Raw genomic sequence first — 18754 nt, forward strand, 5'->3', positions numbered from 1 at the left:
CAAAGTCTCCTCTTTGATGGTAATATTTGCATTATCATTTTAGGAACACCATTTATTTCTACCTCCCTGTGTTGCCATGTTGTTAAAAAAAAAAAAAAAAAAAAAAAAGAAGAAGCTGTTTTTCCAGTTTATAGAGGAGAATTTGTGGTTCCAAGAGATTAAGCAATTTGCTGTTTATCATTAGCACACCTGTGTCAGTATAAGAAAAGAAATGTTGAGCTCAACATCTCAGAGGTTTTTTTTGGTTCTTGGCTAGGATGTTTCCATTCATTTTAACTCATAAGTCAGCATTAAAACACAGATGGTATGCGCAGAAAGTGCCCTGTTCCACTGCTGAACAAAGCCCTCAGCTCCTGATAAGGCTGCAGAAAATGCTGAAGTTCGTTTTGCACAAATTGATCCGTTGGATTCACCCTGAACTCCACTGTACTGAGCTGCTCTTTGCTGGCAGGCTATTTTTGCTTTTTAGAGTAGAACTTGCCAAGTAATTATCCGATAGGATTTCTCTTTTTAGTCTCAGCTTGTCACATTCTTTTTTTTTTTTGCATATCTCATGATGGCTGCTTGTCAGTCATGTCACTCATCTGAGGCAAGATGCCTAAGGTCATCATTAGCTCATGGCTTGATTGTCTGGAGATGAAACTCCAGACATTTCTTATGTCTCTTATCGTGCTGGTGGTAAGAGCTCTAATACATTCACTCTCCTTCTTTTCAGGACTAGTAAGAACCCCCATATTGACATTCCAGGGGGTAAATCACTGTACTTCATGAAATGGACATGTGTTAGTGGTGATAATTTCTCAGCCTTATAACAACAATTAGGGCACAAGTGAGTTTCACCAATTGACCATCTTTTCCAACTTCTCCAGTACCTCTATTTGTAGCTCCCATCTTCTTTAGCTATGAGCTGAGCCCCATCTTGCAGTAACATAACATTCCTGCACAACTATTCAAATTGCATGAAAATAGAATGCTGTTGATGTATGGAGAGCAATTTTTCATCCTTGATCACAGAAAAAGTGGTTTGAAAAGTTCATTGCACCATCTGCATCCCCTTCAATTAATCTCTCAGCTCTGCTGTTTGGCTTTTACCCTTTCCAAGCCTCTTAGTTTCCTTTAACTGATCATAGAATCATAGAATGGTTTGGGTTGAAAGGGACCTCAAAAATCATTTAGTCCCACCCCCCTGCCACAGGCAGGGCCACCTTCCACTAGCCCAGGTTGCCCAAAGCCCCGTCCAACCTGGCCTTGAACCCTTCCAGGGAGGGGGCAGCCACAGCTTCTCTGGGCAACCTGTGCCAGGGCCTCACCCCCCTCACAGGGGAGAATTTCTTCCTTACATCTAATGTAAATCTGCCCTCTGTCAGTTTAAAACCCTTACCCCCTGTCCTATCACTACATGCCCATGTAAAAGTCCCTCCCCAGCTTTCTTGTAGGCCCCCTTAGGTGCTGGGAGGCCACTCTAAGGTCTTCCTGGAGCCTTCTCTTCTCCAGACTGAACACCCCCAGCTCTCTCAGCCTGTCCTCACAGGGAAGGTTCTCTGGCCCCCTGACCATATTTGTGGCCTCCTTTGAACCTGCTCGAGCAGATCCATGTCCTTCTTATGATGGGGGCCCCAGAGCTGGACACAGCACTGCAGGGAGGTATCATGAGAGTAAAGTAGAGGGGGACAATCCTCTCCCTCGACCTGCTGCCCACACTGCTCTTGATGCAACCCAGGACATGGTTGGCTTTCTGGGCTGCAAGTGCACATTGCTGGCTCATAGTCTGTTTTCCATCCACTAAAACTCCCAAATCCTTCTCCGCAGGGCTTCTCTCAATCCACTCATCACCCAGCCTGGATTTGTGCTTGGGATTGCCTCGAACAATTTGCAGGACCTTGTACTTGACCGTGTTGAACTTCATGAGGTTCACACAGTCCCACCTCTCCAGCCTGTCCATGTCCCTCTGGATGACACATCCCTTCCCTCCAGCATCTTGACCACACTACACAGCTTGGTGTCGCCAGAAAACTTTCTGAGGGTGCATTCAGTCCTCCTGTCCATGTCTCCAGCAGCACCGTGTTAAACAGTGTCGGTCCCAACACAGACCCCTGAGGAACGCTGCTCATCACTGCTCTCTGCTTGGACATCAAGCTGTTGACCACAACTCTTTGAGTGTGACCACCCAGCCAATTCCTTATCCACCGAGTGATTGTAGCATCTAGGGAAGGGATTCGGTTCACATAAGCATATTTAGGCATAACATGTGGACATCAGCATGTGAGCTGGCTCTTTCATTAGAGAGCTAGTCAATACAGTCAGCAGAGCCACTGCAGTCAGCGGGACTGGCTGACAGAGGTTATCTAGTGCAGTTACAATCTGTGCTGTGTTTGATCTTTGCTAGCTCAGCCAGACGAGATAGAAACATCTGCATTAAGAAACCTAAATGTAGGTAAATGAATCTCCCTGGAAACATGGTTCAGTTGTCTAACTGTGTTTGTATCTCACTGGGCACCCTCAGGTTTCCTATCTGGCCTCCAGCTTCTGCTTAAAAAAACACTGTTCTGTCATTGATCCCTGTCTTGTATCTGTCAACCTCACATAGCGGATTTGGAGGGCACGAGGACACTCAGGATGGCATTAAACATCTAAATTTAGGCAACTGAATCCCATCCTATGTGTCTCACTTCTTATTCCTTGAACATTCATCTCCATTCTGGCTGCTGGTTCTTACTCCGCAGCTGTCCGTCTCATCTCTTCTGTTTCTTTGGCAGCACCACTTGTAGGAGGCAACCTATGTGACATCTCCTTGTTTACAGGCTGCTTTTACAGGCTTCTTTGCAGAGTGCAGTCTGAACACCTGAAGGAACAGCTCAGGAAGGAGAACCAACACTAGATGAGTATCCAGCTGTGTATTGACCATGAATAAAAACTCTTCAGACTTTCTGGTGACAATATACTCAAAATAGCTGGGTAACTAGAGTCTGGGAAGTTTTAGATTCAGGAAACACAGAACTAATACTGGAGATGGTCACAGCAAGATGCTCAGCAAAATCTATTTGCCAATGGAAGAGAGGGGATCTTATCTCAGAGATTTCCTTTTTCTTATATACAACAGCTGTTACAAAGTGTGATGCTGTAAAGAAAGGAAAGGCTAGAAGGGAGGAAACACCCACCATTCTAGGAAAGAATTGAATGGGTTTTGGTATGGAAAAAAGAAAAAAACATAACAGAAAACTGTCAGGAAGAACATCTGGAATAAAACTGAAATATGAAAACAATGGAAAATGCCTTTGAAACTCAACAGCAAACTAGATACAGGTTGCAGTCCAGAATAAGTGAAAATCTGGATAGAAAAAACACACCTCTCTCTCTCTCTGTTCCCTCCCCCCTTTTTTTTTTTTTTTTTTTTCCCTATTTTCACATAGTATTGTTTTATCATCCCCAGAGATTAGACCTGATAAAGATTTATGAACCAGCTGCAACTATTGCGCTAACAGATCTGTCCTGCGATCCGGGCAGCTGGACCTCACACTTTTTCAGGGAAGTATGTGATCGGTGGTGATGTTATTAGAAACATAAGTTGTTTCTTATACATAGGATTATCAGATACGGGGCTTTTCTGCACCGTGCAGTGCACGCATTGTGGTGCCAGCACTACTTGGAAGTTTAGGTTTAGATACCCCTTGTGGAAGGTCACACATCTTGCAGTGAGGCCATTTGATGTAACATCTATCATCAGACAGACGGGGAAGGCACAAACCCACCGTGCAGTGCCTGTGCAAAAAGCCCGGCTCGTGGGATGTTGCACGGTTGCTGTGTACACGCCAACAGTTTGACTCGTGTCTGCACTGGAGAAATAACTGAGATATCCAGAGTGGAGAAAAGTGCTCAGGAGCACTCAAGGCTAGCAGGTATGTGTTGTATCTGGACAGATAGCCAAACCCTTCAAATTCCTAATAAACTTGCCAGTTGGAAGAAAATATGTTTGAGGAAACCTTGCCTATTTTCTGCGTACACTATCTTTAATCCCTCACCACCTTTCCTGCACATCTCATCAGACGCTTCTGCCAGGTTTTGGTTGCAATTGCCTTTTTTCTGTTTCTCTGCCAGCAGTGCCTTATTATCTCACCTTATGAACAACCAGGTTGTTCATCCAATCGGTAAGCCTTCCAGTGAAGTGGGATCCATTTCTGCATATGGTCAGAATGGGTAATTTTGACAGTTTGATGTGTTCTTATGTAGGACTGGTTCACCACAATAAAGTGGGACAAGTAACCTGAAGTTTTCACATCCAGAGTTCAAAGACAGGCACTTAAAGCCCAGATCCTTCACATATGTGTCTCAGAGGTTATGATTCCAGAACTACAGCTTGGTAGTTTTAACAAAACTACTTATGACAAGAGCTGTGATTTCATACGCCAGTTACTTCTTAAGGTGATGAAACTTATCCAGCCCCAGGGACTTATGTGCATTAACTACTTTGGATTGCCCTATGAGTAAGCTGAGGTAGCTGCTGTTTCCATATCTTCATTTTCATGAGCCGTTGTGTAGGGCTGCATTTAGAAGAATCCAAAGTGCATGTCAGACCTTACTCATCTTTTCCACTTGTTTTCCTTCATTCTTCATCCATTCACAGAGAGAGCATTACCTTTTCAAGACCTGTTGTCTTATATTTTGAACATTCTTTCCTAATTCTTCACTTGCAAATTACTAGTGACTTTGCTGGCCCGTGTCTTTTTCTCTTTTCTTTTCTTTTCTTTTCTTTTCTTTTCTTTTCTTTTCTTTTCTTTTCTTTTCTTTTCTTTTCTTTTCTTTTCTTTTCTTTTCTTTTCTTTTCTTTTCTTTTCTTTTCTTTTCTTTTCTTTTCTTTTCTTTTCTTTTCTTTTCTTTTCTTTTCTTTTCTTTTCTTTTCTTTTCTTTTCTTTTCTTTTTTTTCTTTTCTTTTTTTCTTTTTTTTCTTTTCTTTTTTTCTTTTCTTTCTTTTCTTTTTTTCTTTTCTTTCTTTCTTTCTTTCTTTCTTTCTTTCTTTCTTTCTTTCTTTCTTTCTTTCTTTCTTTCTTTCTTTCTTTCTTTCTTTCTTTCTTTCTTTCTTTCTTTCTTTCTTTCTTTCTTTCTTTCTTTCTTTCTTTCTTTCTTTCTTTCTTTCTTTCTTTCTTTCTTTCTTTCTTTCTTTCTTTCTTTCTTCCTTTCTTTCTTCCTTTCTTTCTTCCTTTCTTTCTTCCTTTCTTTCTTCCTTTCTTTCTTTCTTCCTTTCTTCCTTCCTTCCTTCCTTCCTTCCTTCCTTCCTTCCTTCCTTCCTTCCTTCCTTCCTTCCTTCCTTCCTTCCTTCCTTCCTTCCTTCCTTCCTTCCTTCCTTCCTTCCTTCCTTCCTTCCTTCCTTCCTTCCTTCCTTCCTTCCTTCCTTCCTTCCTTCCTTCCTTCCTTCCTTCCTTCCTTCCTTCCTTCCTTCCTTCCTTCCTTCCTTCCTTCCTTCCTTCCTTCCTTCCTTCCTTCCTTCCTTCCTTCCTTCCTTCCTTCCTTCCTTCCTTCCTTTCCTCTCCTCTCCTCTCCTCTCCTCTCCTCTCCTCTCCTCTCCTCTCCTCTCCTCTCCTCTCCTCTCCTCTCCTCTCCTCTCCTCTCCTCTCCTCTCCTCTCCTCTCCTCTCCTCTCCTCTCCTCTCCTCTCCTCTCCTCTCCTCTCCTCTCCTCTCCTCTCCTCTCCTCTCCTCTCCTCTCCTCTCCTCTCCTCTCCTCTCCTCTCCTCTCCTCTCCTCTCCTCTTCCCTTCCCTTCCCTTCCCTTCCCTTCCCTTCCCTTCCCTTCCCTTCCCTTCCCTTCCCTTCCCTTCCCTTCCCTTCCCTTCCCTTCCCTTCCCTTCCCTTCCCTTCCCTTCCCTTCCCTCCCCTCCCCTCCCCTCCCCTCCCCTCCCCTCCCCTCCCTTCCCCTTCCCCTTCCCCTTCCCCTTCCCCTTCCCCTTCCTTTCCCTTCCTTTCCTTTTCTTCTTTTCCCCATTTGTGTCATCTTTTCTGCTTACTTTCGGTACCTTCACAGTACTTTGGGTCACTGATGAAATGTAGCACACCACAGGACCTGCAAGACCAGACCTGTTTTCATCAGTGACCCTGTTCTAGTCAGTCAGCCTGTAAATTAACATGTGACATGTTCATGTGGTACCAGCATAGTTTATTAATCAGAAAGTTTTGTGCTACTAAGTCAAGTGCCTTGGAGAAGCCAATTATATTATATCAAAGCTATTATCTTTATCAACTAAACCTGTAATCTCATTAGAAGATGATAACAAGGAAGTTTAACATGACTTTTTTTCTATAAAACAGGTTGATTGGCATTAATTATATCATCCACCTTTAATGATTTATTAATTGTGTTCAGAGTTGGACATTCCATTTTTATTTATTTTTCCCCTAGAATCAGTGTCAAGTTGATGGGCCTCTAATTACCTGGGGGTCTTACTTTTATCTTTGTTTGAAATATTGGCACAATATTAGCTTTCTTCAAGCATTCTGAGACATCTTGAGTGATCCCAAAATTACTGAAAATTCTGCCGGAATAGCTCAATGAGTTTCTGGGCCAGCTCATCTCCAGCACTTGCATTCAGATTACTGAAATCCATTGATTTAAAACCATGGAACTATTAATGGAAATAAGCTATCATTAAGATTATTTTTGTTCTAAATAGACTTAAAACAAATCTAATTTTTCTACTCAAAGATATATCCTGTGTTCTTTTGTGTCCTATACTATTTACAGTTTCCAACCACTGAAGAATTTCTGTGAACATTATCTTCCCATTTCTTGATTTATTTTCTGAGGATTTAATATGGTGATGTTATTATGAATAATTTTATCATAGCTTCTTTGTTTCTCAGTCTGATTATATTTTTATTTCGTGTGTTTGGTTTTTTTTTTCTTGAACAAGGGTAATATTCTTCAACCTATTGTCATGCTCTTTAAGATTAAAAAGCACAAATTTTAGCTAAATGTAGATGTAATTTTTTTGAAGGAGTGATACCTTCCAATTCAAGCCTTTAAAATCCCTATTTCCAAGCATTTGTCTATGATTTTTAAGCCTAGAAGCCTACTTAAAAATGGTTTTACAATTGAGCTGAGAATTGGATATATCACATAGCTATTTGTAACTGGCTAAACTAGAAGAATTAGGAGATGCTTTTTGAACAGGAGTAAAATAGTAACACCAATAATAACACCAACAGTAATTCATAATGATAATTAATAATAATCCCCTACTTTAAGGGGACATAATCATGATTAGGTCATGGTAATTGTGAATAACATTGTAAGATCAATATAAAGACCTCTAAATATTTTTGTTGAGTCTCTCTTTGGTCTTCAGTGTAATAACTTTATCCCAGGGGGTAAGGTTGACCTGAGGACTGGGAAAGGTATATTCAGGCTGAGTAGTTTAAATCACAACTTGCTGTGAAGGTGAAGCAGGAAAACAATCACTCTGTGTACAAAAATACACAAACGTCGACTTAACTCTTCTGCTGCTGTAGGTGGGTATGTTTAACCTTGTGCAAACATCAGTGGCAAAAGGGCTTATCACTAGTTTTCCTTTGTGAAAGTAGCATTTGGTTACAGGCCTAGTCCTGGTTTTCTTCTGTTCAAACAACAGTTATTGGGTTTAAACAAGTTAAAGATGGTTTGGATGGACGATGGACACTGTAAAATCAAACTCCCTCCACGTCCCCAGAGAAGATACGAGCTCACTGGTGTGATGTATATTAGATGGGGAGCATGCAAGTCTTGTACTGTTTGTCTTTTACCCAGTTAAAAGCTGTACAAATAATTTAAATATCCACAGATACCAGTCAGACACTGGTGGGGGACAATGAATTTATTCATTTCACTTAATTAAAAAAATGCACTCAAAGAGGAATGTTTCTTTAGGATGTAAAATCAACTCTCTTTTCCAAACTAGTAATTTTTAAGTATAAAAAGAACATGACAGGCCAGCTAATTTTGTACAGATATGTATATATTTTTTAGTTCTACATCTGCTGCATTTTTCTGTTGCATAATTGATTTAATCTCTAATTTTAAAGGAACGCCGAACTCTTTACTGGACTCCTCATACATTTCTTCAGGGCAAAAACTGTCCTACTTTTTCCTCCTTAGTATCTGTTTAGTGCTGGGCCATTTTCTTCTGAAACTATAAACTACCCTTGGTGAAATAAATGAAGTCACAGTTGGAATACAGTTTACTGTACAGACTTATTACCACAAGATAAGAGGACCATCACACACACCAAAACTTCTTGGCCATTTTCTTTTCCACTAGTCTTGTCCCTCAATCTTTCCATTGATCTGAACATCTATTTTACCCATCCTGGCTACAGAACTCATGCTTACCTGGAAAATGGTAATTTTGGAAAATGGAAAATGGAAAATTACAAAGGAGCAAAAAGGCAAAAATAGGCTAATAAGGGAAACACTGGTTCAGCCATTTAGACTTTAAAATCTGGATTCACCCAGCCCAGTTCCTTCTCAATTTCAGCATTACAAAAGCCACTGATACCTCTGTGGTGGGTTGTTGTTGTTTTATTTTTATTGCAGGTTCTTTCCAACATCCCCTAGAAAGGGATTTAAAACTGCTGGTCCTTCTTCGGGCATCTGAAGGGATTTACTGTGATCGTCTGGAGGAAATAAATGTCCACCCAGGGAGTATTGGTATGAAAAATGAGTTCACTTTTGCATAGGAAACAATGTTGTTGAGGCTGTTATTATAATGTCATACAGGAAAACATCTAACAAAAGTACATATATATTCTGAGCTAAAATTTTTAACGTTCACCAGGTCAATTCATGGATTTTTTTGTGGAGATATTGTTTAGGCAAAATTTGACAGAAGTGAGCAACTAATCAGATCAAATCCTGAAGTCTTTATATGAGAAACCAGAGAGAACTTAGAAGGACTTATACACATACACAAGGGTTTTTCTTGGTTTTAGACTTGAGATTTGTAAAAGGTATTTTGTCAAAGTTGAAGGTATTAAAACTAAGATGAGCTTGTTGAGTGGAGAGCAATGCACATTGCCACAGGGTATTTGGTCTCAGTTATTTTTGGTCTCTCCTAGGATGAAACAAATTGCCCTCAAGTTTCCAGGCTAAGATGATGAGCTTAAATGCATATCACTATTTTTAAATGCCTGACTTAAGTGAGATGAATTTCTAGATGGATCCAAATACACATATTAAATATTTCCAGGCATTTGGACCCATAGAAAGATGGACAAAAGAAGGTTTATGTTAACTTTTACACGTCCTCATATAATTAAGGTTAAAGCAATGTTAACTTTTCAGTTTTCTGTTTGTAAAATGTTTTCTATTTTTTTATGTTTTAAAATATGTTTTATCTAATACTTGAGTATTACAAGACTTTGTTTATTGCTGAACTTTTGTAAAGACAACAGAAATTCAAACTGCTCTCGAGAAATTGCCTGGATCAGTGTTTGTAGAATATTAAAGAAATTCAGAGAAAAAACACATGAACAAACAAAGAAAAAAAACCCAATTTGTTTCTGATTGATAGTGACATTGAGAAACTATTGCACACATTGACCAAATAATTACAAACTTCTAGCAAATAGCTAAGTGGAATGTTTGGAAGGCAAGACAGAAACCTAATTGTCAGAGGAAATGGATTCTGAGGGGTTTTTAAAGTCTAAATTACTTAGGAGTTGAAGTATAGCAAGAGCTAGCAATTCGACTTCCTGTGATTTTAGGGGCTAGAAAAGAAGACAGATGCATTGCTGCAGTTTAGCACTCTATCACAGATCAAATGAGACTTCACAACTGTTCATCCTATCCTCTTAAACCACAGAAAATGCAAGATCATGGAAGGGTTTTTTTTGAATGCCTGTCTTGGTGGGATAATCAGGGTTGCTTTACCAACACTTGCTTCAGTCTGCTTTTGGACTATAGTGGCACAATATGTCATGGAAAAAGTTGTCCATGGAGGAGATTAACCCAAGCAGTAAAATGGATTCACTAAATACTTGAAGGACAACTTCTCTGAAACAATCTGTCACTATAAGTGATTCAGAACAAATGTTGAACTGACTCCAACTGAAAGATTTCAGATCAGGTCAGCAAATTGAAACAAAGCATTTCAGTGCAGGAATTCAGAATTTTTTTCATGCTTCAAATGTAATCTTCTTGGAACATGTCATCTATATGAATAGTTCCTATATTTTGGCTTTTTTTCCCTGCTTTTGGATCCCCTTTCTGGAAAGAAACAGTGATTTTTTTTTTTCTCAGATAAGAAAAATAATAGCTGATTCTTCTTCTTCTTTTTTTTTTTTTTTTTTTTTTTTCATTGTTCACTCCTAGAGTTTTTATTTAATTTGTTTATTTGGGTAGATTTATTTTTTAAGGTAGATACCTTTGTCTGCAATTCAACTTTTAGTTCATGAGACATCTATGGTACAAGCCCTTTCTTGTATTTATATATGATGGTCATTTTACTTTATTAATTATTTATTCCTAGTTCCCTTTGTATTGCAAGTGGAGGCTATGTGTTGTTCTTACACTTTTCATAAAATATAGACACATTCTTTAATAAATATAAGGATTTCCATGCATTTAGTTAGTGGTTCAGTTCTTCTCAAGTCTCTCTTTCCCCTAACATTTGAACACCTGCTTCTGTTTTTTCCAGGGGTTTATGGACAAGTGCATATTTATAGTGCTTATCCTAAGACATCTTGGACACATCTGGGAACTAACGTTGATCCTGGCAATGAAAGGTGGTATTTTGCCCAAATATGCCTCCAAATATTAAATTTGGGCTCCTGTTCCTATGACTTGTATTAATGTTCCTATGAGCTGCATTATTCATTTTCTTTGTGACAGGATCTGTTTAAAATATGTCTAGGTAGAAAAAGAACAAATATGTTACATCTTGCAAGGAAGTGATACTATTTTTAGATTAATTTTAATTCTGAAGAACAAAGCTGAGCCTTGCCTTGCCTTGCCTTGCCTTGCCTTGCCTTGCCTTGCCTTGCCTTGCCTTGCCTTGCCTTGCCTTGCCTTGCCTTGCCTTCCCTTCCTTTCCCTTCCCTTCCCTTCCCTTCCCTTCCCTTCCCTTCCCTTCCCTTCCCTTCCCTTCCCTTCCCTTCCCTTCCCTTCCCTTCCCTTCCCTTCCCTTCCCTTCCCTTCCCTTCCCTTCCCTTCCCTTCCCTTCCCTTCCCTTCCCTTCCCTTCCCTTCCCTTCCCTTCCCTTCCCTTCCCTTCCCTTCCCTTCCCTTCCCTTCCCTTCCCTTCCCTTCCCTTCCCCTGTCTTTCTCTTCATTTTTAGAAGGAAGATATGTACACAAAAGTAGCTGATGTCTTGGTGATTAGAATATTCAATCTGGTTTAAGAGACCTACATTAAAATCTCTTCTCTGACTTAAGCAAAACTGGGATACAAACCATGTTCTTCAACATCTTAGATCAGTCCTTTATGAAGAGTTTTCTGGAGTGAACAACTTAATTTATCCTATTGGAGTTAATCTTTCTGGTATATGTAATTAATGTCAATTAGCTCAAAGAATATAAGGCTGCCTGTATAGCCTGAAGAGTAAGTTTTCTGTCTGGGATGTGAGCCTTCCGAGGTATAGACACATTTTCACTTACCCTTGGCAAAAAAAGCTTTGAAATGCTACTTTTTCTCTTCCCTGATGCTGTCCATCCATAAGCTTGTCCCTGCAGCAGATTCATCTTCATCATCACTTACCCATGAATTCAGTCTGAAGGCTTAGCCAAAACCATCACCCAAGGCGGGTTAAGTAGAGTTGCCATAGATGTTAAGTAATCATCCTTGATTCTGTTACACAAAATTTGTTGTGCCTTTTGATCTAATTCTTTCAAGTGCTTCTTTTTAAACTGAAATACGTGTATTAAAAAAAAAAAAATAAATAAAAATTCTATCAGTCAGGCCTAACAAAAACTCATCTGGATAGAGGTGAACTCCCAGCATTTAGGGAATTATTTGGAAAGTCATTGTAAAGATGGCGATGGAAGTACAAGTAGGATTTGTCTGGTTTTAGCTCTCACACAGCTGAGTGTCTAGTGTAGATTAATTGTTTAGGATTGCTGTACAGTCAATGGAGAGACAGATACTTCCAGATGCGGATTCAAATCATGCAACATTAGAATCACCCTCTGGAAATTCTTCTCTTCCCCTGATTAAGATGGGAGTCCAGAGTAAAGAGATTCTTGACTGAGGCATGCCAGTGAAATACTTGGATGAAAGGGATCCAGGCTAGTATTGGTCTGCTGCCCAGATGTTTAATGTGAAATATCAGGAAGTGTTAAGATACAAGTATTTGGAGTTTATTCATCCACCTTAAATATCTCACAAAAAAAAATGTTTCCATTGTTAAAAGAAAGAAAAAGAAAAAAAAAAAGCTATTTATCATGAAAGGTCTACTAAGAGCAAGCTAAGAGTTAATGTGGTTAGATACAGGAAATAAGCAAGTCAGTGCTAGAATATGAAAGCTGAAGGAAGTGGCTTTTTTATTGACTGAGAGAAGCTGCTCCATATATTTTCCAGCATGAATCAGCACATGAGTTAGGGAAGGACTTACGCCTTGAAAAAGAAGGAGAAGAAAAAAAAAAGTACTTACATAGAAAACCTTAATTAGTATTTCAGTGGATTAGTATCTTAGATGGTGTATCTTACAAACCATGTTTTCATTTGCTTACTGATTCCTCTTATTAGACTTCTTTGAAATACAAGAGTCAAAAAAGTTATATTTGGGTCTGCAAGATGTAAATTGTTATTGGAGTGTATGCCTGGGACCGGGCTTAATATTCAACTTCTTGTATGGGTTGCGTGTGAACTGTCAAAAATCCCAAATATATGTCACAATTACTCTTCCTGCGTGTGGTTTAGCTTCCTCTTTGCCAGTGCATTTAACCTTGAACAATACAGAGTTTTCAGTCGTACTAGCACTCTCTTGCCATTTCAGAAAATATTCAGTGCTTCATCTAAGAAAAAAAAAAAAAAAAAAAAATCAAAATTTTGGTAGACTTCTCTACTGAATGTTCACAGGTGCTGAAAACTGAAAGCACTCATCCTGAGCCTAACTCATCTTTGAAAAAAATCTGAGAAGAGACACTAGGAAAACCTGGCGACATAACTCACTAGTTCCATCCCTTTGGGACTTTCCTTCCTCTCTGCACTTCCATCACTCTTGACTGCACGATGAGGCATTCTCTGAATTCATTCAGTGGTCTGTTTTCTCAACAATTACACTAGGAATATAGATCATCTACTGGCCAGCACCAGTCACACTTGCAAAGGTGTTCATCAAATATATATAAACACTGATCATTATCCATTTTACTTTCACTAAATGCTTTTATTTTCTCTACGTGGAGCTGAAAAAAATCCTGAGCTACAAATATGACTTTGAATGCAAAGGGGGACCTTCTGTTCAAGATTAAATGATAAATGTAGGTGTCTTTAATGTTTAAAAAGGTACCTAAGCTTCAGGAGAGCAGAGTTCTAGGTGCTGGAGCCTAGAGGGCTATTCAGGTACCAAGGGCAGGATTTACGTATCTAAACACAGGTTTTAGACTCATCTGAGGTGCTTTGGGCTCAGATGAGAAGCCTTCGAGTCCCATCCATAGCTTCCACCTGTGTCTCCAGGAATGCTCCATGAACAAGTCCCGTCAGATCCACCAGCTGATGTCTTAGATATCCTGGAACATCTCAGATAGCAAGAGGTGCTCTTGTTTAAGGAATCAAATCCTGCTCTACGTGCCAATTCAGAGAGCTGAATTGCCTTCTGCCCGCTACTGACCGTACCCATCAACTATAGCGGAAGTTTAAATGCCAAGTGCACACACCCCCCTACACATGGACACCTACATATTGTTGTCTAAGTCCAAAGCTGACTATATAAGGTATTTGTGGCACCAAAAATGGTCTGACATGCCTTTGGTAGGCAACTTGAGCCCTGCAACTCTGTACTGGAACTGTATTACCTTATTAATCAGTGGTGTGAAAGAGATGTTTCAGGATTAATTTCCTCCCACATATTTTAGACATCTGTTTTTGCAGAAAGCCTTGAAGGAGTTTTTCATAGAGCGTAGCCTGTGGGTTCTTTCTGAGCTCTGCCTAGGCAAAACTGTTGTTAATTTTTTTTAGGAAATCTGTAAGAGTAACTCTCATAAACGAAATGAAATCGATTTAATATCTTGGCATTACAGGATTTTTGTGAGGGACGAAGTAGATTGGAATCCTGATGGAGATATTGTGATCAGCTCTTCCTCCTATGAAGCCCACCAAGCTGAAGTAGTTACACTGAGAGAAGTCAATGGCCATAGCATGAGGATTCATGAGCGCCTTCTGCACAGGCATATTGGTAAAGAATCTGTTTTTCCATTTGAGAGAGGTTTTTTTTTTTTTCCGAAGCATTGACCTTCCATTTCGTATCTCACCAAGATCAGTTCTACATTATTGACATAACTTCATTCCTTTCTCCCTATGCTTTTTTCCTGCTGTTTTGATACTGAAGACTTCATGCTCAAAATTGCGTAGAATAACTGATTCTGATATGAATTTCTGGGAGTAGAATTAGTTCAGTGCTGAATACTTTCAGAAAACTTCTGTATGTTTCATGTTTTAAGTAGAACTGGTTAACAGAGAGAGAAAGTAACTCAAATTCTAAAGGAAAAATAAAAGAGCAGATTTTTTTTTAGGCCATTACCACAATTTCTGTGATGTGTCAAAAACTGAATTTTTGTTTTTTTCAAATGTCAAAGTAATTAGATTAATGTAGTTTAAAGTGCAAACTTCTATTAATTCTGTGGCATGAAACTAATGTATTTATTTGTAATCTTATCTGTAAATAAACATAAAATCTATATATAGCTCTATTTCCTGTGTAGATTACACCAGATCTGTATTTAAATGGAAAAAGTGATGTATTGTTGATAGTTTCTTTAAATTTATTTCAGAGTGTAAGGTAAATTTATTACCATCTATTAAAAAAAAAAATATATATTTTTAATAACAAGTCAAATTCTGAAGCTCCAAACCCAGGATTTTTCCTGTGCATAGCAATATTATTTTAATTTGGTCTTTATTCAGATCAGTAGGCACAGAAGTTGGTATGATTAATAAAAAGGTCCAGAAATATTGTGTTTTAAATGGCTATACTTGTGTTAGTAAACAAAGCTTTACTTGGAACTGAACCCTGTTCTGTGATTGTCCGTAGCGATAATAAATAGTAGCCTCCATGGTATAGTTTTGTATGAAAACTATGTTTAAAAAAAAAAAAAAAAAAGCAGTTCAAAAGATAGACCCCATTTCCAGGAGTTTATGCATAGTCTTTTTATTTTGTAGGGAAGGAAGAAACCTTCCAGTCAGTCTTGGGGCCAGAGAATGGTTCTTAACCTATTTTTTTAGCTAATATAGATATGAAAAAAGTACCTTGAAATGAATTGTTTGCATACACATTGAGTACTGCAGCAGTTGTTAGACAGGTGGAAAAAAAATGACTTATGGGAGAATTAAGAGCTATGTAAATACTGGGATTCACTTGGGCAAATGTAAATATCTGCAGTAAATGTTCACATGTGAGCTAGTCACTCAGATCCCTTGATAATCAAAGCAGAAAAAATACATACTGCTCACCTGTATCTCATCGCCCCCTAAAGCAGACGTATAAAATAGATAACGAATTGCACTTGAGAATTGCCTATTGCTCTCCATTGTACACAAAACCAGTTTGGATAACTAAATCGTATCCGTAGACATCTAAAATCACCTGAGATTAATTCCACGCTAGACATCTGCATAAACTCTCTCGAAAGCCTCATTTAGAAAGACTTTCTTTAGAAAACACACACAACCAAAACTCCTTAGCAAATTGGGTTTTAGCATTGCCATTGGTCTGATCCTAACAACGATTCGTGCAGATCAACTCTGCAGTGTACTGAAGAATAACTAACTCCAGCACATACAGCTCAGAAAAAAAAGAATCGTGAATCTGTTCATTGATTCGGCAGCTGCACACCGCAGGGAAAAGATTTAGCACCTCCTTATTCTAAAGATGAAATATGTTGGTAAAATATAAGTGCATGGTGAATAAGTTGATGGGCAGGTGGCCTTTCTGGGTTTGTGTTGATGCATGTAGGTTGTGCTGGAGGAAAAACACACCTGAATGTCAGTGCAGATTCTACAGAGAAGCTGTGCATAAGCTGTCAGGTTTTATGTCCCTCAAAGCGCTGGTTTATAGGTATGATAGACACTTATCACATTTTGTTTCTTGAAACTCTCCAGGGCATTTCCACGCCACAGAAGATGGTGGACGCATCCCCTTGGCTGCAGAGGTTGGACTCCTCACACGGAACATACAGATCAAGTCTGATGCGACTTGTGCTGGGAGGATGCTCGTGGGACGATTTACAGACTCCAGTGGGACAGTGTTTGAAGGTAGTTGAGATTCACCTCTCCTCATCCATCAGAGCAGTTCTGCCCAAGAAAGCACAGTCTAACACCAGGTGTATCCGCTCCCATGTACTATGCAGTTCTACGCAAACTGACTGCCCGACATGTGTGAAACATGAGTATTAATAATATTTCATAAATAATGCAATGTATTTCAGGAGGGGCTGTTTTGTGGTTAGTTGGTATGTATATAACTGTAATTTTATATATATTTATGAACAAATACCCCTTACTGCCAATACACTGACAAAGATTCTATTATATGCCTGAGTGTTGTTTAAATGGGTGTCATACATACCCGTTTTAGGTAATTTTGTAAGCTTTTATCTCACTGTATTTATCTCATTGCAGGTGTCCTTCAACTCTTAAATGTTGAGTTTTTGAACTTTGGACCTCCTCAGCTTTCTGCTGTTGAATTCAGGAATATATCCCAAGGGTCCTCGGTGGTGTCATCCAGCATTAACGGTAGCTGCGGAGCTGGCATTAAAGCAGTCATGAGCAACTGGGTCTTGTTGCACGATAACATGGTGTTCAACACGGTTGGACCTGGCATCGATTTGGAAGGGCAAAATCATTCTCTCGCCAGGAACCTTGTTATTCTGAGCAGGCAGCCAGAAGACTTATTAAACTGGGTTGCTGGCATCAAGGTGAACCTTGCCGTTGGTGTCTCCCTCTGTGGCAATGCTGTGGCAGGATCTGAGCGAATTGGCTTTCATATCAGGGGCCAAGAGTGTTTGCTAGACGGAGAGTACTGCAGCAAAAACATCGCCCATTCAAGTCTCCATGGTATTCATCTGTACCAGGGAGATGGATTTCAGACCTGCACTAGGATCACAGGTTTTCTGTCTTATAAGAATTATGACTATGGTGTCATGTTCCACCTTGGAAGCAGCGTCATCGTGGACAATGTGGTGCTGGTGGACAACACTGTGGGTCTCATGCCAGTAGTGTACTGTCTCTATGCCAAGCAATGCCACACAGGGGAAAGATTCATAGAACTTAGAAATTCCGTCATTGTCGCAACAAGCTCAACTTTTGACTGCATCAGAGACAGGATCAAACCTCACTCAGCTGATCTAACCGCCAAGGATCGACCACCACGTTACCCTCTAGGAGGCCGTGTTGGGATTTTATGGCCTACATTTACCACTGTTCCCAGCCAAAGGCCACATGACCCATGGCACAAAAGTGAACATTGTCCAAAAGTCTTGGGACTCATGAAGTTGAAAGGTTGGTCTTCCACATCCAGTAGCCAGACTATTCTGTCACTGTTTTTCTCAACTAATAGCATTTTTCCAGTTGAAGTTGCAGCCTTCCACACCCACAAATGGATGTGGCGAGGAAATCACATCAGTAGAATTAATAACAGAATTCTTCTTCAGTTCAATGCGATTAAAGTAAAAAAAAATATTATTTGGTATTTTTCACTTTCTGAATCTACTGCAGTATAATTATGTCATGTGCTATGTATATATTTTACTTCAAACATGCCTGCCTTCTCTGCTATTTTTCCACTTGATTCATCTCTCTGATCTACAGTTACCTCTAGTTAAATAAAGATACTAAGTTTGAGAAGTGAATAGCACAGTTTGTATAGAATTTGCGTAGAACATAATGACTACAGCTGCACAGAAACAGTTATAGCTTTTATTGTTATAAAGGATTACACGAGAGGGATAAAAGTCAGTTATATATCCCGCATCTTTGGTTCAAATGACTTTTACTGTCCCCAGAGTAATATTTGTATATAGCAGAACCTAGATGGCTGGTTGCCGTGGTGGGATCTAAATACCTCACATTTTTTCATGACTTTATCCCTCACTGCTACCTACTTGTGTAAGAAAACACATTATCGTCTTTTTACTGAAGAATAAGAGACAGAAAAAGACAAATAGACTTGCTCAGGGTCTCGTAGAAAATTTCTAGCAAAACATGGATTTTGTAGCTGCACAAGAGTTCAGTGCCAGAGCCAAGCACATGTCACCAGACCCAACTTATCTTATATTAATATCTGGCAAGTGAATAAAAGATCCAAGGCAGGTTGTCAACAAACTGGTTCTTACTGATTAAGTTGAAAACTTATTAATCACTTTTGGTTTTGTTTCTTTTTTCATTTCCTATTTCCTTTGCTTTCATTTCCTATGGGTATGAGTTGGTTTTTGTCAATTTAGGATATAACTTGGCCATGGAATATTCCAAAGCCAACTGAAGCTCTATGATCAGTGCAATTAGTCTGATTTAAAAATTATTTGTGTGTGTATATATTTATATATAGGAACTATTTAACATGGAAAATATCATAGAACAGAG

General features: G+C 39.2%; 1 protein-coding gene across 1 annotated transcript in view; it reads left to right on the forward strand.

Annotated features, from left to right (window-relative positions):
• PKHD1 (PKHD1 ciliary IPT domain containing fibrocystin/polyductin) overlaps positions 1–18754 on the forward strand; it is a 269426-nt gene that overhangs the window by 172603 nt on the left and 78069 nt on the right. Inside the window, exons 52-56 of the mRNA XM_074921569.1 lie at positions 8558–8671; positions 10659–10746; positions 14200–14354; positions 16277–16429; positions 16796–17674. Of these exons, the coding sequence (XP_074777670.1) occupies positions 8558–8671; positions 10659–10746; positions 14200–14354; positions 16277–16429; positions 16796–17674 (1389 nt within the window). The remainder of the gene's footprint in view (positions 1–8557; positions 8672–10658; positions 10747–14199; positions 14355–16276; positions 16430–16795; positions 17675–18754) is intronic.

This window comes from Athene noctua, chromosome 1, assembly GCF_965140245.1.
Source record: "Athene noctua chromosome 1, bAthNoc1.hap1.1, whole genome shotgun sequence".
Taxonomy (NCBI): domain Eukaryota; kingdom Metazoa; phylum Chordata; class Aves; order Strigiformes; family Strigidae; genus Athene; species Athene noctua.